The sequence below is a fragment of the Sinohyriopsis cumingii genome, chromosome 4, assembly GCF_028554795.1.
Source record: "Sinohyriopsis cumingii isolate HCF-2022 chromosome 4, ASM2855479v2, whole genome shotgun sequence".
In the NCBI taxonomy this organism is placed as follows: Eukaryota; Metazoa; Mollusca; class Bivalvia; order Unionida; family Unionidae; genus Sinohyriopsis; species Sinohyriopsis cumingii.
This window is the reverse complement of record NC_142964.1, coordinates 121428742-121443775: the sequence shown is the minus strand read 5'-3', so window position 1 is coordinate 121443775 and position 15034 is coordinate 121428742. Positions and strand designations below refer to the sequence as shown.

Genomic DNA, 15034 nt, shown 5'->3' with positions numbered 1-15034 from the left:
GTTTAACCTGGCTATCTCTTTCAGTATACTCTTTTAGCATGTTTATGTGGCAGAGTTGTTTTTTGTTTTCGCTTCCCAGGAGTATTTATGATGTAATTTAAATCATTTACTTTGTCCTGTAAACTGTGTAGGGACCATAATACTTGGCCTGAAGAGTATTTTGTGGTATGGGCAAGAGAAATAGGGTGAAAACTTCTTTCCTTCAGTTTTTATCATATCTTGACTTCATTTTTGATTGAGTAGAGTGAAGATTTGCTCTTGCAACCTCACAGGCCTTTGACAACTTGTACTTGAAATTGGAAACATAATCAAGAAGATTAATTTCAGTATCTTCATTAGAAAGAAGTTTCTCTTTCAACAACATCAATGGTCCACAAAGTGTGTCCAAAAGCCAGTTCAAGGGACTGAAGCCTAAAGATTCTTGAACCGATTCCCTAACAGCAGATAATAGTAAATGAATGCCTTCTTCCCAATCTTTACCCGTATCAAAACAATATGATCGAATCATATTTCTCAAAGTCTGATGGAATCTTTATAATGCCCCTTGGCTTTCAGGGTGATAGGCAGAAGATCTGAATTGTTGGATGCCAAATTTGTACATAACTTGCTTGAAATTTCCATACATGAAATTTGAGCCTTGTTCAGACTGGACAAATTTGTGAAGGCTAAATTGAGTAAAAAAAACTTTATCAAAGCTTTTTCTGTTGTTTTTGATTTTATATTCCTCGGTGGAATTGCCTCTGGAAACCCAGTCGATGCACACATAATGGTCAACATGTATTGGTTATCTGACTTGGTCTTAGGTAAGGGACCAACACAATCTACCATAATTCTTTTGAATGGTTCATCAAAGGCAGGAATAGGTTGTAGATGAGCCATAGGTATTTTCTGATTGGGTTTTCCTACCATTTGACAAGTATGACAAGATCTACAATGTTTACCAACATCATTTTTGATTTTTGGCCAACAAAAGTGAGTCAAGATCTTGTGATAAGTTTTATTAATCCCATAAATGACCAGCCAAAGGAGTTTCATGGGCCAAACTAAGTATTTCCTGTCTATAAGGTTTTGGAACTACAATTTGATAGTTCACTGACCACTTATCGTCAGCAGGTACCTCGGGAGGTTTCCATTTTCTCATAAGAATTCCATTTTTAATGAAATAACACAGGAACTTCAGCGGCTTCAGTTTCACTAATGGCCCTTTGAAACAAATAGGAGATCTCCAGGATCTTTTTCCTGTTTGACGACAAGTGATTGTCGTTTGTCACCCTGCTTAGAATAAATAGAATGAGTCGTTAAAAGAGGATCACTGTGATCAATACCTTCTGATTGATCCAAACAAGGAGTGAAAGTGACCTCATCAAAATCCTGACCAATACATGTGTCAGCTAAAGGAAATGTTTCCTTATCTACATCATCCTCAAGAGCTTTCTTTGCCATAGCTCTGGTAATTGCTCAAGCTGGGAATAAATGAGGGATTTTTTTCTCAATTGGATCAACTTTCTGATCCAAACAAGGCTTGTCAGTTACAGGTGGATTAACTACAACCTTGTGTCCAGCTAGGTCATTGCCTAGTAATAAATGAATGTCCTCAGTGGGTAAAACAGGCACTCTGCCGACTGTCACGGGTCCTGAGACTAAGTCTTATGACAAATTTACACAATGGAGAAGAACATTAACAAAGCTGCAGTCTACTCCCTGAATAAGAACACTCTCATTAGAAGAAGACTTCTCAGAAAAAGGCAAAGTACCTGACAATAAAAAACTCTAAGAAGCTCCTGTGTCCCTTAAAAGTTTAATAGGGATAGGATTGGCCGAATCACCCAAGAGTGATATAGAACCCTTCAATATGAATGGTTCATAATTCTCCATAATAAAATCAGACTGGGATTTACTAGACCCAACAACTTTATTGCTTTCAGTACATGACCATGACCTTGACCTCTTAGAAATAAGAACATTTGGAATAGGTCTGTCTTGATTCTGATGCCTATTTTTCAATTTGTGGCAATCAGAAATAATGTGTCCCTTTTTCTTGCAATAGGTACACGTAGCAAGAGATGATGATCTTTGGTCAAACTTATCTGAAGCTTGATTTCTAGAAGTTGTGACAGTTTGAGATTTAGAAGGGCTTGTATTAGGCTGAAATACTTTTCTGCCAGAAAAATGTTGAGCGAAAAGTCTTTTTACAAAAGGAACTTTGTTAAAAGAGTGCTCATCAGCAACACTAGCAGGATTTTCCAAGGTTTCGATCTTATGCTCGTCAAGATAAGTCGTAATGTCACTATGGACACAGTTCTTAAACTCTTCAACCAATATGAGTTTTCTGAGACTTTCGTAATCTTTATTAACCTTTCCAGAAGAGCACCACCTTTCAGATTGTCTTGCTTTTATCCCATGCATATTCGACATGGGTCTGGTAAGCTTCTTTTTAATAGTTTCTGAATTTTTGCCGATAAGCCTCAGGGACTATCTCATAACCCATCAAGATATAGTCCTTAACTACAGCATAGTCAGCACTCGGCTCTAGTGACAGTGAAATGTCAATATCACAAGCTCTACCAGTGAGTACACATTGCATTAATAGAGTCCAGTACTCTTTTGGCCACTTAAACTCTCAGCAATTTTTTCAAAATAAGGAAAATATCTGTCTACTTCTTCCAGAAAAGGGGGTATGAACTTGATATTTCTTAAATCATCAAATGTAGGGGGGTGTTTACCTTTTGCTAGCTATAATTCTTTTAACTGAATTTGAAACAGTAACACGGAAAGAGTGAAAACAAACTTTGAAAAATTTAAAAAATTATTTATTTCCTTGGAAAAACACTATAAGAAATATAAAAAAAATAAGAACTTATGGTTTTAAGAATCAAATAAAAAAATAATCCAAGAATAATCTACAAATTAAATTTTAGAAGTCCTAGTAATGAAATGTTCTAGTGAATTCAAGTTCAAGTTCTGAAATACCTATCCATGTGTACACTCCTGTTAGAAACTTGTGCTTATCATCAGACACTTGTATTCTTAGTATTCCCAAGGTAAAAACTAAGTCCTATGGACAACATTCATTTACATATCAGGGCCCACTTACTTGGAATGAACTCCCTCTGGATCTCAGACACTAAAAGACCATGTTCACATTCAAGGTACTCTCAAGACGTCTTTTCCACATTCATCCATTTGCAAGTTTTAGATTGAGACTGTAGTGTAAACTTTTTTTGTGCTTTCATTTATATGTTCCATGTTGTTATTTTGTGTCATAATTCATTTGTTTTTATATTTTTTGTGAGACACTTTATGTTGTCTGTATGGAAACAGTTCTTATGCCCTTTGTGCTAATTTGATGTTGTAAAGCACAGAGAGCTTTTTTTAAAAGATTATGCACACCTATTAAGTCATGATTATTATTATTATTAATATTATTATTATTATTATTATTGCCATCAAATATTGCTACCATTGGAAAAAATATAATCTTTTTTAAATGACTTTATCATTATAACTGGTTAACAGAATATGACCTGATTTGACTGAGATTCATTCATTGCGTTTCAAGTTTGTACATAGGTCTATGATGCTGATTCACACTATGACACAACTACTATATGAAAATTATAACAATAAGTAAGGTTTTCATTTTATGAGGAAACCAACAAGAATTAAATTTTATGTGTCATCAAAAGTTTTAATTTGAATACTTTTTCATAAAATTATTTGGGAACTGTGATAGCTCAGTTGAGTGAATATTTGACTTGTAATCTAAAGGTTGCAGGTTTGATACCTGCCTAGGTAAGTCTAGGATGCCTGCTTTGGTGTGTAAAGACACTCAGCTCCCATTTCCTCTGCATAACATAGTTAATAATTTGTTTTTAGAAACTATTAAAACCAACCAACCAATCAAAAAATTATTTTTTCAGGTTGTTGCAGAGGATGATGTAGGGATAAGGCATAGACCGAAGCCAGTTGCATATGTCCGTTTCCTTGGTGAACCAATTTCATGGTGAGACTGTTTATGATAGAGCAGCCAAACACTTCACACCTTCCATTTCGTATATCTTTGTTTGAATGAAGACATGTCTAGTATAATTTAGGGTTTTGTTTTCTCACTAACATCATATATACATGTGTACAAGTCAGATCCAACTGTCAGGGTTCCCACCAGTCCTGGAATCATGGTAAAGTTGTGGAATTTAATAAATAAATTTCAAGTGCCTTGAAAAGTCATGGAATTTTATCAAAACCTTGAAACGTTTTGGAAAAGTCATGGAATTTCTGACAATGGAGTTTTAAAAAAATTGATAACTGCTAATTTCATAGAAGACCAAGCACCATATTTAAAAAAATTGATAACTGCTAATTTCATAGAAGACCAAGCACCATATTTAAAAAAATTGATAACTGCTAATTTCATAGAAGACCAAGCACCATATTTAAAAAATTGATAACTGCTAATTTCATAGAAGACCAAGCACCATATTTAAAAAAATTGATAACTGCTAATTTCATAGAAGACCAAGCACCATATTTAAAAAAATTGATAACTGCTAATTTCATAGAAGACCAAGCACCATATTTAAAAAAATTGATAACTGCTAATTTCATAGAAGACCAAGTACCATATTTAAAAAAATTGTTTCAAACACAACACGGTTATGGTCAACAAACTTTTTATTGTTGTCCTGAGTTTTGTGAAATGGCCCTGGAAACATTTTAGATATGTCATGGAATATGTGTTTGTTAAATCTGCAGGAACTCTGAACTGTAAACTGTGTCAACCCATCACAGGTCTACCATTGCATAATCCTCCAGCAGATCTGGGTCTGTGCAGTTTGGTGGCATTAATAAGTAAAATAAACTGTATATACCTACATGTAAGTTGAGTCAGACTACAAACAACAAAGATCCTGATCTACTGTAGTATATTTTGCTCACAAATCAAGGTCTGTGTTATTTTCTTTACTGATTACTCCTAACAAACTGCACAGACCCAGATCTGCCAGCACATTATGCAACAGTTAATCTGGATCTTTGCAGTATGCAGTTGGACTCGTCAGCAAGTAGAGACTGTAGCTCAGAACAATGCTGGTTTTTTATGATCATTTTATGACAAGTGATCCAAGGATATTGAAACCAGATGCATTGTTTTGCCTGCAGCAGTGGACCACACCATTTTGCATTGCACTACACGATCCATTTACTTGAGGAGCTTGGCATTATATAATCATTGTGATATATTTTCATAAAGGTTCTTCCAAAAAGCAATACAATGAAAGTCGTCTTCTTATTGGAAGATTTAAAAAAATGTGCTAGTGCACTTAAGCTTCCCTTGTACATTTATGAACTGAACCTAACTATAGTAAAAGTCATACAGGTCATGTAGATGTTCAGCACTGGTTATTTCAGTAATGGGTGTCATTTTTTAGAATTTGATTCAGTATACCATTAAGTGGCAGTTACCCACTTTATTTGGATCCTTATACAACTGTATTACTTTGGATGATCATTATGTGTCCCAAGAAGTATGTAAAAAAATAATATATTTTTTGATGAGTTTAACTTAAAGGTGTGATCCAGTACAATCTGAATTGAATGCTACATGCTCTGATGTAACAGTGAAAGAAAGCTATGTATGTTGATAAATTCATACTACCCTATATTGCAATGATTAGACTCAACATACTCTTTTCTTGACCTAATTCAGTACATGGCCATCACTGTCAAAGTCCATAGCTGCCAATAACCTTTGTTGGAATTTTTTTTTTATAGCAGCTAAGGTGCAAATCATTCAGTAATCGTAATCAACTTTTGTTAAGCAAAATTACTAATATATTTTGAAACAACAATTTATATTTAAATTGAGTAAATGCACATAAATGACTTGCATGACTTTTGCTTTAGTCTGCTACTTTTAATATTTTATGATCTGCATTATATAATTGCTGCCGTGACTAAGACATGTCACACGTGAAAACAGCTGAAAGGAAGTTTACATCATGTCAGCAGTGTGTCGGAACTGAATGAAATCACTTGCTGAGAGCATATACAGTTATGTTTAATTTGTACTTACTTTATATTTCTTTTTAAAATATTTCCAAGTTTTTATGCTTTGTTGTGAATATGTAAGTTAACTGTGTAGTTATTTCCTAAAATTTAAATCAGATTTAAAATTTTGTTTAATTTGTTTGTTCCCAATATGTAGATACTGCTTCCAAGTTAAGATGTACTAGGTGGTATGCATTTCTCTTTCAGCCACATGGAAACAGAAATACGTTAACTATAGCGCGATAATAGACTAAATTAAAAACAATTCTTCTGTTTCTTTATCAAAAGAACATAATTCGTCTTGTCTGATTCTCATATTTGTTGATACATTTATATACATTCTTATACATATATATTTATGTGGAAAATTTTCAGTTGAAGCCCATTTAAGATTATCTTTTGTACACTTAGTTACCAATAAATACTTGTTTTTACGATCAGAAGACTCGTCTAAGTTAAGATCACATATCCATTTATTTTGTTCCTTTGGATATAAATCATTGTTTTGTTTAATAAGAACATCCTCTTTGACAAGCTGAGTTTGCTACGTGTGTAATGGTAGCAGACATAATGTAGTTGATCATTATAAAATAAGATCTGATACTTCTAACAAATATTCTTTAATGTCACCTTAAATGCCTTCATACTGAGAAAAGTTTATTCCACATGTATAAATTGTTAGAAAAGAGTTAAAGCTAATAAACTGATTGTTGAATTTCAAATTCCTGATTATATTTACTCCACAACTGAACAGATGTTCACAGAAATGCTGTAATCTTCGGTTTTAACATTGGCATGGCGAGAAACAATTGCAATTCTTTCAGGGTTGTTTTTTTCTTGAAGTTTTAACCAAGTGAATAAAACATCCTTCCAAAAATTGTTCTTCAGACCTCTAGAAATCTTTTTAATAATTCAATTTTGTAAACAAAAATACCTTATATTGATGGACGTATGTGAATTAAGTTTTTCCAGTTAGCTGTGTCTAAAAGAAGCCTATGTATTTGAGCGGCTTTTAATGTTGTCATAAATAGTTTAGTGATGATTTTGGAAAATTGATCTCTGACTGTATCTTAAAAAGAATAACTATGTGTACTAATTTTCACTTTTGATTTACTTGTGTAGTTTTATGTATATTCTCTTTACACCCGTGTTCAGATTTTCACAGTTTATTTACTTGTGTAGTTTTATGTATGTTCTCTTTACACCCGTGTTCAGATTTTCACTGTTTATTTACTTGTTTAGTTTTATTTATGTTCTCTTTACACCCTCATTATCTTGGACCCCTTTTCTCATTAAAAATTGGTATGTGGATACATATATATCTTAAAGAGAATAACTCATCCGTACCAAAAATAGGTACCGTATTTTCGCGTATATAAGACGCGTCTTATATAAAATTTTACTTACCCCGCACCCTAAGTGCGTCTTATATTCGTGGGCATCTTATCTAATTACTTTTTTACACAAACAAAAACTCAGTCAACAATTTTTGTAATAAACATTTACTAAAAATACTGTTTGTCTTGATTTAAAATCAATCTATTCATCTTCATCGTCATCAGTTTCTGCTTCAAATCCATCAAAATTTTCATCGAATTCACTCTTGTCACCGAATACCTCCATAGCCGCTGATAATCGATCCTCATTGGAGTCAGTGGTATCAGATGTCCGAAGAACTGATATTGGCGGCCGGTTCTGGAATTATCCCACACTTTCTGAAGCCATTGATGATTGTTGTTGTTTTCACTTTCTCCCATGCCCGGAGAACCCAGTTACACACCTCTATGTACGTTGCACGACGTTGTCGAACAGCTGGCGTGAAGGTGTGCTTACCGCTAGTCATCCAACGATCCCATTCCTCACGAACAAAAGTCCTAAATGGATGATTGACGGCAACATCCAAGGGCTGGAGTTTACAAGTCAGACCACCTGGTATAATGGCTATGTGGGCTCCAGCATTGTGGATGTGTTTCTGCACAGTTGTCTCCTTATGGGCAGCCATCACATCGAAAATCAGAAGATATAGCTTCTTGAAAAATCCGCCTATTCTTGTTCTGAAGCACTTATCCGTCCAGGTCTGCATCACCTCTGTATTCATCCAGCCTTTTTATTGCAGACAACAACAACTCCAGCTGGCAAAGTTTCTCTGGGCATGGTTATCCTTTTAAAGATAACAATGGGTTTCAGTTTTCCTCCTGCAGCTGTGCAGGCCAACACAACAGTTAAGTTCGTTCGTTCGTGTCCCGTGGTATCAACCGCTACTGTCTTTACTCCTTTCTCTGCCACTGATCTGCTAGCTGGAATATCGAATGACATTGGAACCTCATCCATGTTGATGATGTCATCATCTGCCAACTTCAGTTCAGTTATTTCCTTCTGAACAAAGGTGTTGAAAACATCTAATTTATTCTCCCAAACGTCTGAAAGCTTCTGTCCAACAGTTGTACGTGCCCGGACTGCAAGGTTGTTCTGTTTCATGAACTTGTACACCCAGTTCCCACTGCCATGAAAGTCCATGATCTTCATTTCTGTAGCAATAATTCGAGCCTTGAGTTTGATCGATATCGTTGAAACCGCACGGTTACTGTCACATTTCGAACGTACCCAGTTGGCAAGATTTTCTTCCAAGTTCGGCAATCTTGCCTTTCTACCTCTACGAGCTCATTTCTTGGATTCATCTTCTTAAGTTCCTCTTCCTCCAACTTCCAGTCACGTAAATTCACGTGCAACTAAAAATTAGTTCACGTGCAACTAAATTCTCTTCCAGCAGCTCTGTTGCCATGCTCCTTGGCAAACTTGATGACGTCTAATTTAAAATCGGCCATATATGATTTTCGCTTCGTTATCATGAAAATTTTATAAATGCTCAAGAGATTGATCACTCACTTATTTATAACAAGAGATTGATCCCACGTATACTCTACATACCGGTATATACCGGCGTTTACTAACCCCAGCCACTGAAGCTTAGGCCTAGCGGCCTAGAAGAAAAGATCAAACGATAACCGTTGCGGCCCTGCCTCAAACAATTCTTTGAGCTTCAGCCAAAATGATCAATGGAGCCTTTTTTACATTAGGTGAGTGATCGAAACATTGGAGATATTTGCGTTTATGACAATGGAAAGTACATGTACCGGCAGCCACTTTGATGCACGTGGTTTGAAAACGGATGTTTACCGGTACATATTTGAACAAAACAACACACAGAATTATTCAAAAGATTTTATTAAGCTTTATTGGAACAATAATGTAATAGTACTTAACAAAATAATATTAGATACAGATCAATACCGTAAGTAACTTGTAAGTTTTTAAAAAAATCAACGCTATATCATCTGCAGTCAAAATAGGGTTTGCTCAGTTCGGCAGATGGCGTGGCCGAGTGCGTCTTATATTCGTGGGCATCTTATTTAAAATATTTTTTACACAAATCGCCGAAACCCGTGTCTTATATATGGTTGCATCTTATAACTGGGTGCGTCTAATATACGCTAAAATACGGTACTGTGTTTCAGTATTTACAACTTGAATGGCCTTGGTATTATCTGTTGTTTCTTTGTTACATCCTCTATGTCTCTGACCTTGTTATGCCTAATGAAAGTTTGGTTTGACCCAACTCTAATGATACTTGCTGTGTTCCTGCATCTTAAATAGCAGCATATTTGCAACAATATTTCCTGCTTTTGCATAATTTTCTTAGACTGACGAGTGTGTAACAGGTTTATATCTTGTCCAGACCATTCTAGAAAAACTGTTGAAGGCAAATCTGTGTGCAAGGGATTTGACTTTCATAGCCTCTGCATCAGTCCTCCATATAATCAATTATATATTGTCAGCAATTCCAAATATACACCTGTTGACCAGGAAATTTATGTTTGCCATTGTCTTTTGATCAAAATAATTTTGTGTTTTTCAGTACAGATAGATGAAAGTCAGTTTTTTTCACAAAAATATGTTCTGTTAAATCCCATTAGTGTTCCATTTACTAAATATAAGCCATCAAGAAAAATTCAGCCCCCCACCACTAATTTTTTATCATGTATTGGTGTTTATTTTTTTTCTTTTTGCCTGCTACATGATCTGAACCAATTTTAAAATAATCTTTTTAGAAATTTGATGAGTCAGCTTGCTGTGTGAAACAATTTTAAATTTTCTGCTTTGGTAATTATGCAAACTATAATTCTCTAGAAATTATGTGTATTAACAGTCATTTTAATGGCAGTCTTTATGTGTATTTCAGATTTTTAAAGGCTGGCTTAATCATATTATATTACTTTGGTCCCTCACCATAAGGTATTTCGTGTGATGGGTATCTCAGTATAGGACAGACCCTCATATTACATGGTCATGGATATGACGATTATGGATTTCTCATTGTAAGGCATCTATCTGTAAGACAGACCATCATATTACATGCGTATGGTTATGGACACCTCATTATAAGGCAATTGTCTATAAGATTTGTCCTCATGTAACATGGGTGTGGTTGGGAAGACCACAGTACATGTATAAGGTGACTTCACATGTTGTAAAGTACATTTGTGTAGCTTATAGTTAGATCACCCAATATATATGTTTCCTATTGCACTGATTTTAGGGTAGGTAGGAATTGTTTTCTTTTGTTTTTTAAATATATATATATATATATATATATATATATATATATATATATATATATATATATATATATATATATATATATATATTTTACAATTTAGTATATATAATTTACTAAGTGCTTCAAGCACTGACGGTTCCTGCAGTCATGGAAATCCTGGAAAAGTTTGTAAATTACAGAAAAGCATTTCAGGGGTCTTAAAGTTTTTGAAATTTTTGTAAGTTTTTCAAGGTTATGGAAAAGCCATGGAATTTGGTTATTTCGCATGATCTGGTCACATTTTTGTTCACCAATGCAAAAGTTTTAGCTAGCTTTGATAATGGATTTGTTAGAGTAGGTTCTTGTAAAATTTCAGTCAGACTACATCACCAGTGCCCAAAAGCCAGCTGGAAAATGTTTTTGTGTTAAATATATGTGTTAGGTATGTATTATAGGTCATAATAGGTACTCTTGAAATTGGTAAAAGGTCTTGGAAAAGTTTTGGAAATGTCATGGAATTACCTTTTTTAGAGATTGCAGGAACTTTACTGGCTCAAATAGGAGCACAAATCAGTTTTGGAATTTTTTAATCCTTTTTTCTTTTTCTTTTTTTTTTATATAGCGTTTGGATAGTTGACAATACATACTGGTATAGACCGATAAGCAAAGTGTGTATTCCGAATTGCCTCAATTAAACAAAAGCAGGGTAACCTGTAGTCATATGGTTTAGTGTTTCATGCTAAATGTTTTTTTTTTATTTATGACTTTGCTTCTAATGAACCGAACCTTTGGTTTTTTGGAGGGGTTTGTTGTTAACATTCAGTTTAATGAGTTTTTATTAATAAGGGAATAAAGCATTTAGTACTTTAGTTTCCTAATGTGTGACTTCATGGATAGGAAATGCCAGTCTGAGTTAAAACTTCCCATAAATGATGACAAACTAAATTCCCAATTCTAGGGTGGGGAGCCAAAACCTAATTGCTTGAATCATCCTTGATTTTCAGTATTTAGGTTTCAGTTGCATTTTTCCTTCCTCTTCTTAGAATAAACCTTTCAGGGTAGATGAATGAAACTTCAAGGTAGATGAGTGAAACTTCAAGGTAGATGAGTGAAACTTCATATTGGCCTTGATTTTGGTATAATTAGATATTATTACTAGATGTTTTCCATTCCACATTTTGTTTTCTATCTTTAAGGTCAATGTCATAGGTAAATATTTTGAGGTTACTTGTATTTGTTTTACCGTATATTTTGAAAACTGTTTGAAGTACATTGTTTCTCAATTTGATATCATCTCATGTATTACGGTCAAGGATTTATCTTTTAGATCATAATCACTGATCATTTTGATATAATCTCATGTATTACAGTCAAGGATTTATCTTTAAGATTATAATCATGATCAGTTTGAGATCATCTCATCAGGTCCCTCCATTAGATATAAAGTAGGAGGGTGAGTTACCAAAACAGGCTTGGGGGGGGAGTACTCCCCCTATAGGGATACAGGTCTTGTTTTTAAAGTAGTCAGGTGTGAAGTTAAAATAGCCAGGTAAATCACCAAGATCCCTGCTGATAAGGAAAGTTTTGTCTCATGTATCACAGTCAAGGATTTATCTTCAAGATCATGGTCACTGATCATTTTGCTATCATCTTGTGTATCAGTCAGTCATGCATACTGATCCATTCGATCTCATTTATCACAGTCAAGGATTTATCTTCAAGATCCTGGTCACTGGTCAATTTGCTATCATCCATTGTATCACAGTCGGTCATGCACACTGATCAATTCCATATCTCATGTATCACAGTCAAAGACTTATCTTCAAGATCCCAGTCACTAATCAAATTGATACCATCTCCTGCATAAGAGTCAAGGATTTGTCTTCAACATAATGGTCACTAATCAGATTATCTGTACTTTTAACTCTAAAATACCCTTTTGAATCAAATTAATTTTTAAAAAATACTTGGTTACTTTCTCTATCAGGCTAGTAACTGTACAGCTCTGTTAGAGATCACAGCATGACTGTATACTTTTGTTGACCTCACCATGGTGGATGGGAGACAAAAATTCACTTAATTTGCTTGTTAAGATAGTATCCTACATACAAGTAAATAATTACTTATATGATGGAATTTTGTTATATTAGTGAATATATCAGTTCTTAACAAAAATATATATTTTTTAAACCTGTGTTTACTTTACAATCTCATCTCCCAGGAAAAAGCATTCATCTAGAAGTTGGTAAGTTTCTTCACTAGAATAAATTATTTTTTCTTCATTTTTCTCCCCTTTATCTGAGGGCTTTTTCCTGTGTACCAATGTAAAATGCTATGACTGTTTTACAATGGAAGCTAAAGCTGTTTGTTATTTCCATGTTTATCCATGTGTTGGATATGTCCAAATGCAGACAACTTAGACCCAGATCAGCTTTCTGATAATGCATCAGCAGATTGGGTTCTACTCCGTTCACTTGTAGTCACTGTATATACTTGCTTATAAATTGGCTCAAGCTCCAAACAACAAAGATCATGATCTACCTTAACATAATGTGCCTGCAGATCAGGGTCTACCTTGATTGTTCATTTGATTACTCCTATAGAAAAAGAACAGTACAGACCCAGATCTGCCTGCACATTATGTGATGGCAGATCTGTGTCTGTTCAGTTTTGAGTTAGACAAAGCTAGCATATACAGTATTTGTAAAATGAGCATCATACGGTAGACTCCATTTTTCCAAGGCATTATGCAACAGCAGATCTGTGTCTACACTGTTTGTAGTTAGGCTTGCACTACACTGGGTTGTCCGAATCTCTGACCTCAATCCACAGATGTATGACAGAGTCAACAGCCTATAAAAAATGTCCAGATTTTGTCATTTCTAACAAGGGGTTTGCTGACCTGTATTTCATAACCAGTGGTCATTGGAAATGTGTGACAGAGGTCATTAGATTAATTATAAATGTTCATGTCATGTAATTATTTGCTTGTCCAACAAAGAAACAATCAGTAAACTTGACTTTGTCACCATTGAATTTTACTTTATTAGATTTATTTGGCAGTTTAATGGATAAGCAAATCAAAGACATATTGATTTTAATGGTATATGATAACTCCTGTGACATGTATCTGATTGCTCTGTGTGCCATCCAACAAATGCATGGATTTCAGGAACTCGGGTTTGGAGTTACAGAGTATGGTGTAAAATGCTAAAGGACATTTTTGACAACTTTATATTTCTGTTGAACCAAATCATATTTTTAATTACATCCTATTCATGTTTCCTTGGGGGAAAGGGTTCTTTTTAATAGTGAGGAAGTACATGTAATGATAAATGGTCTTCATGCCAATGGCAACATAGTTAATTTAACGAGTTTGAGGTACTTCACCTTTCTATATTGCTGCTAAAAGCTTGATCAGAGAAGTCCCAACAGATAACTGAGTAATCTGACACAAATGCAATGGAATTTTCTAATTATTGGCACTGTATTAACAGTTGTGTTGAAACATATTGGCAGTTTAAAAGATTTTATTTAATTTCCAAGCCTTTAAATATCACCAGTGGAAAACTAATTAAAGTTTAAATACATGTACTCCTGTTTGAATATATTTTAATACTTTGAAGTTTATAAAACTTAACTGATCTGTAGTAGTTCAAGTAATGTAACTTGTATAATAACTGTATTCACATTTTTGTAATTCAGATGAAGGAATCTTCATGAGGTCTGTCCACTACAAAGGGACATCTGAAAACAGAATGAGTACATTTACCACAAATGCTCACTTTGCAACAAGAAAAATTTCCAATTTTAATGATTTGGTCCTCACAATTTTTATGTTGTTATCTTACCTGCCTTGTTAGGGGTGGCATAATTTGTACTGTCCAATAGGACATTGATTTTTGTTGTCACCTGTCAGTGGAGTGATGTCAGAGACTTGGGATATACATGGGTAAACCTAGTAGCTCGCTTCTTTTCTAGATATTTATGCTGTATGTAGTTGTGTATATGTTTGTTCTAACTGAAAGCTGCATAGACTCAGATATGCCATTGCATAATGTTCCACCATATCAGGATCTATGCAGTTTGTAAGGAGTAATCAGGAAAACAAACAACATACCTGTATCTGCAAGCATATTATACAGTGGCAGATTGCGGTCAATGTTTTTGTCTGCAATTGAATCCCACTGTATATACAGTATGTCATTAAATTCCTTGAGTGATATCATGTACTCAAATTCATGTTTGTGCTGCTTGCTCAGTGTATTATGACCAGTGTCACTATTGAATTTTGGGTAAGAAAATTTTCATTTTTAATTAGATCAATCCAAATTAATAACCTATTTTCTGCATGCTCCCACTGTAGCATATGTATACGAACTTCCTTTCCTT

The 15034-nt window shown here is 34.4% G+C and overlaps 1 protein-coding gene across 6 annotated transcripts in view; it reads left to right on the top strand.

The window, feature by feature from the left end:
• LOC149802023 (uncharacterized) overlaps positions 1 to 15034 on the top strand; it is a 126776-nt gene that overhangs the window by 37504 nt on the left and 74238 nt on the right. For 4 of the 6 annotated variants that reach the window (XM_089956419.1, XM_089956423.1, XM_089956424.1 and 1 more), the window contains 2 exons: positions 3921 to 4003; positions 12864 to 12887. In XM_089956419.1, the coding sequence (XP_089812545.1) occupies positions 3921 to 4003; positions 12864 to 12887 (107 nt within the window). The remainder of the gene's footprint in view (positions 1 to 3920; positions 4004 to 12863; positions 12888 to 15034) is intronic. The other 2 variants (XM_089956420.1, XM_089956421.1) reach the window with 1 other exon arrangement.